The sequence below is a fragment of the Sphaeroforma arctica genome (genome assembly GCF_001186125.1).
Source record: "Sphaeroforma arctica JP610 unplaced genomic scaffold supercont1.103, whole genome shotgun sequence".
NCBI classification, from domain to species: Eukaryota; class Ichthyosporea; order Ichthyophonida; genus Sphaeroforma; species Sphaeroforma arctica.
This window is the reverse complement of record NW_014040455.1, coordinates 79406-90745: the sequence shown is the minus strand read 5'-3', so window position 1 is coordinate 90745 and position 11340 is coordinate 79406. Positions and strand designations below refer to the sequence as shown.

Here is an 11340-nt window from a genome sequence, read left to right as displayed (position 1 = left end):
CGGGTTTGTCGCTTGTGGAAGACCAGGTACATGAATCGCATACGATTGACAAACGTAGAGAAGATCATCGCGAATCCGAAATAGTACAGTATCGTAAATTACTGCTGCACAGAAGTGAGTAATAAAGCCGCGGTGACGTGACCGAACTTCAGGCTCGTTCCAGAAGATGTAGAAGAAAATTAAGAGCAACAATCCGTACACACGTGTGCTCATGAATATGAAACAGGCATACGCAAACACTCGATCTTGCTTCCCCTGGGGATCAGCGAAAAGTGCCTGCTGGTACTCTGTGATAGAACCCAACTGGCTATACATCAGATAGCAAAATACTAAAGTCAGGCATATCAGTATAGGATACACCACCGCCGCCAAAATCCAGGAGTATTTCTGAGATATCAAGAATGATTTTCGCTGCCTTTGTTGGTGGTCCTTTTCCTCCGAAGAAATGTAAGAATCAGTATTGGGCCTATATTTGCTGTTGCCCCTTTTATGTTCCTTTTTCTGCCCATGAATTGAATTGAAATGAATGTAAAGGTCATATATCTATACGTGTTCAATTCGAATCAATCGGATTTGCCTTATATATTATTAACGTTGCTAACATTTAACTACGAGACTGTTTTATTCATTTGAGTTGTATTTCCAATTAATGACGAGAGTCATAATCAATATCAAGGCTAGCACCTAAGTCATGCACTTGCACATGCTAGCGTCAGAGAGAGAAAATAGAGTTTACAATGCGGCTGATGTGCATATTATTCACGACCATGTTTCTCATACATCATTTACACCGTTGAACGTGTACCTCATCAAAGTCACCTGGATTGTGAATCGAAGAAGTTTAAACAAATAATACTTATATAACGATATACATACACTTTGTATACGTCCATAGAAATCAATGTTTGAATAAAAATTTTAAACGGAGGTACGAGATAAATACTTTGAGGAGCAGGTCGAGTGTGGTCTGCTTCACGTGATTACAGTGTCGAAATTTGTGTGTGCGTGACACGTGTATTATGACTGCGTAAAAAACAATGGTCACTTTCTGAAGGAAAATATAATCCAATACTCGAAGTACCACCTTTTCGAGTTGTACACAACTTGCAAGTCCATCTCTTCAACAAAAGAAATTAGATGATGCAATTGAATAGGTACGCCACTAGATGTTCTGCAGCAAACACAATTCTACTCAGATGCAGGAAATATATTCGCAATTTACACTAGCATGTTATGCATTTTATCAATCTGACAAGCTGAAATGTGATATCCCAAATGAGCCGTATTCTTGAATTTAAATGCATCTCATAATGTGTACACACCTCTTTCATCGTCGGCATATAGGCTTTTATTTCACCATCTGCAATATGTCCCGATGACGACAAAACAGTAGCATCTTCCACTACAGACGCATAATTTGTATATTTAGGGATATAACTAGACATGGTACTTATCTCTAGCGTGTGATTGTATGATAGAACCTTAATATTGAGAGTAGTGGAAGTAAGAATTCGAGACAGATATCTCAACAAAGAGACATAAAGACGTACTCGATCAAAATATGTAAGACTGTATTTCATTTCTTGCCTGTTTTTGTTGAACAACTTGCGGAAGTCTCAAACTTCATATTCATATTTTGTTTTGAAAAAACAAAAATCAAATTGATTTTGAAGGCAATGACTACTTTTTACTCTATAAATATATGTAAATAAATAAAAGAGGAAAGGGTAGAAACAACGAACAAATAAAATTAATAAATTGGCTTTTCAGAAATAAATATTTATGTCATATCTCATCTTTTTGTTGTACAAAAATATAGAATTTTCCTCGAAAACAAACAAATCAAATACATATGATAAAAAACAGCTGGGAGGCCGCAGGGACTGAAAGCGTTTCATTAAAGAGGATATGTACAGTAGTTCATTTGTTATTTATATAAATATTTTTATCGTGTAAATCAGTCCCTGTTTTTTTGTTTTTTTTGGGTGGGGGGGGGGGGGGTTAAAATAGTAATTCCTTATTTGGTGAAATAAATAGCGTCGCGGACGTTATTTGGCGACAGACAAAAAATCGGTGATATTTGTCGGCAGGGACTTTTTATTTTAAAACGGAAAGCTTACGTAAAGAGGGTAGTTCATTTCTTTTTAACATATATTACTTGTGTGTGAAACTGGAATCAGCATAGCGACATAGCCTCCTAAAAAAAGACATTAAATAAATAGATATGGGAGGGCGGGCAGGGTGAGGGTCCGAGGGAGGCTATAGAATCAGTCCCTTTTTTTCTTTTTTTCATGACACTCTCTAGAGAGAAGAAATAAAATAATATGCCTGATCGAGTTATCGGTCTAATGTCCGAAGGATTTTTTCATTCCATACTATATTTCATATATATATAAAATGAAATATAAATTACAAAAAACAAAAAATTTGATTTGTCGTACATACATAATTCAATTTTTCAGTTCAATTTTCAGAAGATGCCTATATATGGTATTTTTATTTCTTTTTAAACTCCAAAGGAATTTGAACTGCTCGATTACATCTGATTTGATTGGCATTTTTAGATTCGCTTTTCCAATGTATTTCAATCCTTATGCATACATACATAGCACTAAACAGTAAACACACAGTGTAAATATGCTCCAAAATCCAGAGGACCTGACTCTAGACTCCAGAGTCTAGACTCCAGACTCCAGACTCCAGACTCCAGAATCCAGACTGTTACACGGTCATTGTCGGTCAACACAAGGTCAAAAAGTCAACATTGTGCATTCAGCCTCCATGACATGTGTAAATACTTAACTAAATAGATACTAAATAGATAGAAACCAGAATAGTCGCATTTGATAATTTGTAATGACGCTATTTTTTTTCTAAAAGTCGCAATAAAACTAACTCTTTCTTGAAAATTGTCAGTAAGTTTGGGGGTTACTCATGCGGACTAAACCAAAAGGAGGAGCCGTACTCGGTACTGTGCTGAGTTGTTAAATAGTCGAGTCTGACTCTGTTTAAGCATGACGAATTGTCAACTTAGTTTGCTAGAAACATCAACCGGGTTTTTCCTCTATAGTTACTTATTGTTCAGTGTACAACAATTTTCACTTGGATACTGAACGATAACAAACATCAAATATTTTCACATAGATTTTAGTAACTATTGTACATAAGAATATATCACAAAGTATAATTAAAATCAGTTGCTCTAAGCCAAATATAATAGACTTTATTTAGGTATGAGCTTATTTCTTTAGTCTTAAATATTTATTTTCTATTTCGCAATGCTCAGCTCTACAGATAGCTCAGCAGGCTGTACCAGAACTAAGTGGGCACGTCTCGCTCTCTCTCTCTCTCCGGCGACAAGTATGACCGTTTGAATGCTGATCTGTACTTGGCAGCTCTTGGTGACTACAAATGGGACTCTATTCTCAATTACTGCGAGCTCCTGAAACCTCCATCTAATCCTGGCGACAAACCTGTCCCTTGTGAGCCTGCTCGCGTTGACAAAAGAACAACTGAATTCCGCAATATGAAGAAAGCATTGATATCATATCGCGCTACACGCAATCTACTCATACGATCTTTTTCTGATGAGCCTCGCAAAATGCTCAGCAAATACATACTGATGAAGAACCCATGGACCATTTATGACATTATTAGTCACGCATACTTCCACAAGTCAGTCAAGGTCTCCCAGTCAATCAATATGGCATACCTTCAAAAATTCCATGTCGGGTTTGAGGAAGATTCTTGTGCCTGGGCCATTCACTGCCAGAAGCTTCAAGCTGATACTACTATCCAGGGCCTCCTCTTTACCGGAAATTTAATTAACGACTGTTATCGTACTGGTCTTTCGCAGGAAGACCAGCAGCAGGCCCTTCAATGCATGACGGACAACGCACTTCGGCCTGCGCTCACGCCCGTTCTCTTGTATGATCTACTAGACAAATGGTACAGTATCAACCCTGAACATCTCACTGCAGCCTAGCGGGCATTCCGCGCAACTGCTCGTTGTCTCGAAGTGGCTCGTCGTCCTAACGGTCGCGTTCAAACATGCTTTGTTTGCTGGAAAACTACGCACCATTCCTCCAAACGCCCCATTGGCTGTTGCCGTTGTGAGGTAAAAGGTCTACAACAACAACGCAACACGCCCAGCTGGTTCACTCCAATGCACCATTTGCAACAAAATGGGGCATAACAATATTTGTTGCGGCCATCAAACAATTAAAAACAACATCTGTAACCCCTTTGTTGCTCGAATTACTATTGATAATACACTAAGCAAGCCTAGTACTGCTATGCTAATTGATGGAGGTGCCTACAGTCAATTATTTAAATACTAGTGTACGATCTTTATTGGCTTCTCGCGAGCGTGGTCGATCTTCTCTTATCCTCGCCGATAACTCCGAAAAGGTCATCACGGAGCGTGGTATTTTGCCTGGCCTGAGTCTTACGTATTTAGACCCCGCCATTTGACAATCCCTTGTATCCCAAAATTGCCTTTAAGATCACGGCTTCCGGCTCAGTTTCCTCTCCAAACAGCCGACCTGGGAAATATTCCATAGTGCCCCTCACTTTCCAACGCTTGTTTGTCGACCTTAACACTCGCCAGCATCGTACCCCACACGATCCTGCCTGTGCACAAGCTGGTCGACCAAAAGATGCTGACCCAATCTTTTCCGGCGAAGACATATCCATGCACTCAGACCATTCTCTCCTCGATCATGTGCTACCGATCATTATTTATATATTTTGCCCGACCACTATATTTCCCCCGCAGCTATTACTTGCCATACTAACCAGTTAGCTCCATCCGCTACGTCTCTGCCCCTGGCCACTGTTCAGGCTTACGATCAATACCACCGAAATAATGGTCACAGAAGCGGCGACACTACGCTACGCATGGCTGCTAAAGATAATGTCACCCTGACTCGTCCCCCGCCCCTCATGGTTACCACCGAGGCGTGGATGCTAAATCAAAATGATTGGCAGCAAGCTATGATATTTGTAGACTTCTCGCTCACTATAGACGTATGCGCCTCCAGCTCAAATGCACAACTTTCTCGATTTTCCGGTCCTGAAGCAGGCATTGTCAACTGCTACATAAAGGTCGACTACGTCCACGAGCGCGCTTACGGCAACCCACGCTGGACTGACATTCATTACTTCCTCAAACTCCATAGTCGTCGCTATGTGCGTCCCTTGATGTCTACACCTGCGCGACCTGGCTGGTGGCCACTTTTCGTCTATCACATTCAGCGCGATATCCATAACAGCGCCAATGCATTCTTATGTCACGATAAAACCGTTGTCGGTAAACCTACTTGGATTTATACCCTTGTAGCTCTCATTGGCTCCATTCGCATCGCTGTTGACCCCAGTCCTCAGCTTCTTACAACGATAACTTACGCTCGGGCTCACCCTGAGTTTTCAAAACACTGTCCAGTTTGTCAAGAGAGAAAACTCACAAGCAAGCCCGTCAAGCTTCACGTGGACCTCCAGAGAATTATGCCTAACGACCGATACGGTCACCGATACGCCCTCAATATGTTTTGCAACGGTACCCGTTTTTACTTTCACTCTGCCCTCCCAGATAAGGCAGACCCGACCAAAGCTCTTCTCACTCTACTTGTTCAAATCCCAGCACATTACCGTCTCCATACTATCCGCGCCTATGGTGACAACGTTTTCCAGAGCCAAGCCACCCGTGACATGTTACTTTCCCGTGGTATGACCCTCCGCAAATCACCTGCCAACACGCCCCAGCTTAATGGAAACGTGGAAAGCTCTTATCGCACTTTAAATGAGCTCATCACTCTTCTTCTCCTGGACTCACTACAACCAATTGGTCTCTGAGTGTAATAGCCGGGCCTCCACATTAGACTCTATGTTATAAACGTACTCTTAAGCAGTACGTAAACTATAAACGTACTCTTAATAGTACGAGGAACCTAAGTTTCCTAAATGGGTTTCAACGGTTTTATTAATTAATACCTTTTCCATTTTACACATCAGATATTTGAACAAGGCCATTAAAAGGCCACAGTAAAATACCAAACATAAGAGTTGGTCTAGTTCTATTAATAGAACTATATTTATTTTCCAAATTTATTTATATCTGAATACTTCGGTAGCGAGATGGCTCAACCGAATATAGGTTTCTAGGGACTATTAACGTTACCTAGTCTATCCTCCGTTCAGCCAATCAGATGTGCCAGTCTGATGAAGGCTGAGTCGGTAATTCTTGATAAGTGGCAAGTTATTGGTTAATGCAATAACTAAGGACATCAAGGGTATTTCTTTTTCTTTTTTTTCTTCTTTTTTTCTAAAGATAGGATTCTATGAGTCTCTTTGATTCGCCCCAACGAAACGTACCATAGTTTCTAATAGAGCGACAACGAAACACTAAATAAAATCCCTTCGGCGAAAAGAGTACTGAGAGGATTATATATAGGCAATGTCTCAGGCTCACAATCCCTCAGAGTATACCACTTTACTAAAAGACTCATTTCGTTTATTTACTTTGAAATTATCAAGATACTTAGATTTTACCTACGTGTTTAATTATTCTCAGGCGCTAATATCGCCTTGAGAGACCGAATCTTACATGGGCACATGCCAAGGCCTACGCTGACATGGTTCGAAATGAGAACCTTGCCATCGCCGACCGCCTCTACTCGCCATCCGACAAATGGCACGGTTGCACAATTCCCTCAGGCTCGTTACGGATTGAAGCCAAGGGTAAACATAAATATGACTCTCCGGCTGGCTTCGGTGCCTTTCTTGGGCGTGAACCCAATTGCACGCTCGATACTTGGAAAATACAAAATTTTGCAACCCAGCGCGAGCATTGTTTTCACGATGTCCAGCTCCTCCCCGATGAACTGCCTCAGTGGAACTCTACGGTCAAGCGTTGCACACAAACTTCTACACTTTCAAGCTATACCATTGTCCCCGACAATTGGTATCATCTGGACTCCGCTACTACAGCTTCAGTACCGCATGTTCCTCTCCTGCCGCCAGCCGTCGCGACCTCACCTTCTACGTCTCCACTTGCGTCCGCGCCACCTTTACTCGCCCTTCCCCCGGTTTTTGCCCCTCCATCCTACATCGTACCCAGCTCGACTCGTCTACCTATAGTAAGCGCCTCCCCTCTGGCAACCTCCGCTATGCCTTCCACCGGTCTTGCTACCCCTATTACCCCTTGTGATGCACCGATCTCCTTGTCCTTTCACCCTTTCATGGGCCTACCGCCTGTTGTCTACCCTTCTGTATACAGTGAACCTTTCCGTTATAATATCCCCAAAGGTCCTATTATGAACTATCAGGCTTAGCTCGAGAATCAACGCAACCAACCTACCTTGGTACAGCAACACCCACCTTCTCCTCGTGTCCATACACCAGTTGATAATATGTCTCTCACGGCACGTGACGGTTCTGACCAATTCGATACTGATGATCTCGATTTCCCCCACTCCCCACAAAGCTCTCAATCATCTGTTACAATTCTCGACGACGACCTCTTCGATGACGGAATTGACTCGCCCCAGGACCTATCTGATAGCTCTGGCACCCCATCTCCTTCGGGTATCGAGTCTACTGCTGAGCTCAGCGATTACTCCGCCGACGTTGACTTCCTTCACTCTGCTCATCTGTTCGCACGTTCAGCAACCATAGACCTTACCATTATCACCCCCCCCCCCCCCCCCCTTAGCTATCGGCCCTTCTAGACACTACTCTTCCCCGTACAGTTAAGCAAGCTCAGAAATCTCCAGCATGGCCCAAATGGCAAGTCGCTATCGCCAATGGAACATGGACATCGCGTCAAAACTTGCGGTCATTAGCTTCGCACGCGCCGCGGCTGATGAATCTGTGTGGTATCACAATGCTGGATATAAAATCCTACTCATCATCTATGTAGAATTGTGCCTGCTATACAACGCCGCTCCGGAATGGAAAAATGGCTATTCCGTGCCCTTAGTGCTCACTATTCTATGAAGAACCTTGGATTAGCTTGTCACCTGGTCGGATAATGTATTCGTCAACTTCCTCAGTCTATCATTCTGAATCAGACGGCCTACGTTGACCACACATGCTATCGGCCTTTAACAAGCTCGACGGCATCCCCAAGTATACAATCGGCGACGGTGTTCACCCGGCTTCTCTCGAAGGACCACCCTATACTGGTCATGACTTCCGCAAAATTCTTGGTGCCCTCGGATTCGCCGCTAACATGACCCGATTAGACATCGCGACCTGTCTTAACCAACTTGCGACCTTCACTGCCAATCCTAATGTTCTGCATTTCAATGCTCTCAATCGGATCTTCCACTATCTATCCACTACCCGTGATTACGCGTTAGTCTACACCCGCTCCACTTCTACTGCTGATCCTCTCGTAGCCTATACAGATAGTGACTGGGGCGGATGCCACAACAACCGCCGTTCCCCAACTGACACCGTCCTTTGCTTTAATGGCACCACAGTGTTTTGGAAGTCTCAGAAACAACGTACTACTGCTCTTAGTTCAGCTGAAGCCGAATATGTTGCCTCTTCTGAACCCGCTCGCAGCATCTCATGGCTACGCAACATTTTTGTGACCGTGCACATCCCTCCCAGTGGCGCTACTATTATGTGGGCGGACAACCAGTCCGCCATTAAAATTGCGTTAGGTAGCGGCACCCCGAAGGGACTAAAGCATATTGCTATCCGATACCACTGGGTACGTGATTGCATTCACCAAGGCATGCTTACCGTGTCGTACATATCCACTATTGACAATCTAGCAGATCTCCTCACCAAATCTCTTAGTCGCGACAAATACGAGACTTTCAGAGATCAGTTAATGAAAAACTCACCGGTTTAGTTTCCGGGGGGGTTTAAGCATGACTAATTGTCAACTTACTTTGCTAGAAACCTCAACCGGGGTTTTCCTTCATAGTTACTTATTGTTCAGTGTACAACAACTTTTACTTGGATCTGAACAATAACAAACATCAAATATTTTCACATAGATTTTAGTAATTATTGTACATAAGAATATATTACAAAGTATAATTAAAAATCAGTTGTTCTATTAAAGCCAATTATAGTAGACTTTATTACTCTGAGAGACTCGGCCATCCAGCATTTACCTGAATTGAAATTCTGAACCCGCGGTGCCGGTACGTTGTGTCAACTGGTTCACTGGGACTGTCAAGTGTCAAAGGCTCAGAGCACAAGTGACACCTAGTGTAGTTCGAGTAGTTCGGTACCTCCTATAATTTATTACACGCCCCAATAGACCTATAAAAGAGTTATATTTTAGAACAATTTTCAGCAAGCCGGGACGAGCACGTTTCGGTCCTGCATTTTCAGTTCACACTACATAGTTAAATCAACAAAGCGACTGTACGTGTGTCTATTACGGCGTGATCGAGGTCTTTAAAGGAAAGCTTACTAGTATATGGACACGGGGTATTATTCTACATAGCAGTCAGTGCTTATCGTGATCATAAGAAATATGATAGGATGACTAGGTGCGCTGCAGTGTATTGTAAGGATACATGTACCAAGGACAACCCCATGTATAAAATGCCGAAGGAAAAAGCTATTCGTAAGAGGTGGTTGGTGAAACTAGGTAGGGTGAAAGAGAGTGAGAGTATTGGTACCGTAAGCATATACCGGACAAGTACATTGTCAAAAAGAACAAGATCGCTCACCTGACAAAAGAGGCGATTCCGATGATCCAAAAACAGTTTATGGCAGCAAGAAATAGACTGCTTCAAGAGAGTGAAGATCACGCCCAGAAAGAGTTGGTTAAATGTGTGATTGTGTATGAGGATCCAATGAAATCCAGTTAGACTGTGAGGCGTAGAAGCGATCCCCATAGTCACAAAATTGGAACAACCCACCGACCAGCCCACCTAAGGAAGAGAATAATCAATCACACACCCCGCAGTTGAATAGGCACGAGCTCGAATTGGAACTTAAGGCAGGCTTTAGATAGTGCTGTCCATAATCTAGCACAAGCTAATAGTACCGTTGAAGCTTTACAGCGTGCTAAAGTGTAATGTAGTAGACTTTGAATGAAGTGCAAATGTATGTATTTATTTCTGACCTCACCTTTGGTTTTATACCTAAGGTGTTTGTGCTAATGTTCAGCCGCTTGGGCTGGCCAGGATTAAAACTTATATGGTCAGTAAGAGAAACCTTATGTAGAACACTTTAACACTGCTGTAAAAATAGCGGGTTCCTAATAGTAGTTGCACAGGTAACGTATATTATTAACGTATTAACGTATTAACGTTTATACTTATAATACTGGAATACGTTTATCGAATTGGACATGAACAAGAACTGAAAAATTCAAGATTCTGAACATGTGACAGTACTCAGTAGAGTATGGGACTCTACTGTGGACAATTAGGTGGCTTTCCAAAAATAGATTGGTTTTTCCACTGAAATTAGAATTGTACATCAAATAGGAACGACACCAATCTGACACCTGAAAATGTCACTTTGGGAATCTCTAATTAATGGGAGTACCATGAGAGAGGGTCTCAGGTATGAAATGGTTATTGGTGCAAACCTATGGTATAATTCGATAATGATCTCTCCACTGAGAAAAGGACAGGATCAGAGTTGTTAGAATTTAGGACAACATGGTTTTGATTCCTCCTAGCCAGCCAACTAGATGTGCCCGTCTATGCCTTAAATGGGATGGGGAGCTAGGTACCAAGTGATGGGGTCTAGGTGCAGATGTATACTGCACTAGCTTGATGTTTTGATTTTATTTTTATTTTCTTAAGTTGGACTGAGAGGTATTTTATTGGTTAGTATGATTAGGTGATTGTTTCGAGGCGTGAAATGTAAACTAAGCGTCCAATGAAATGATATCTGGTCTTAGTAACTAAAATAGAAATAAATCTAGACCGAAGTAGTGAGTGATTAGAGCGGAGCATATAGACAATAGTCTCAGTCTAAAATCCTCTAATCTTTTGCTCACTACCAAGGGCTGAAGCTATACTTATTTAACATTTTGCATTTTAACGTATTAACGTATTGTCTTATTAACGTAAATATCTTGGTATCGTATAGTCAGCCTAGAGGAGACCGACTTTTACACTTCGATGCTTTTCTATTTCAACTTGTCTGCAACTAAATTTCATGCTGATCACATGATGCCTTTCCGCATAGGTTGTGACTCACATAGAACCGCGGCTATTATTAGAATGTTGCGGTTGACAGGCTTAATCCACTCTCGGAAATCGGTTGAGAAACTTAATCTGCTCTCGGAAATCAGATAAATAATAACTCAACTTTTGGGAGTAATTTAAGCAACTTGATTAGCTCTCGGGAGTG

At 42.1% G+C, this 11340-nt stretch overlaps 1 protein-coding gene across 1 annotated transcript; it reads left to right on the top strand.

The window, feature by feature from the left end:
- Positions 1 to 6632: 6632 nt before the first annotated feature.
- SARC_02332 (hypothetical protein) lies at positions 6633 to 7727 on the top strand (the record flags this gene model as incomplete). Its single annotated transcript, XM_014303922.1, has 2 exons — positions 6633 to 7136; positions 7368 to 7727. 2 exons carry the CDS (start codon positions 6633 to 6635, stop codon positions 7725 to 7727), a joined length of 864 nt encoding a protein of 287 aa, XP_014159397.1.
- Between the last annotated feature and the right edge of the window lie 3613 nt (positions 7728 to 11340).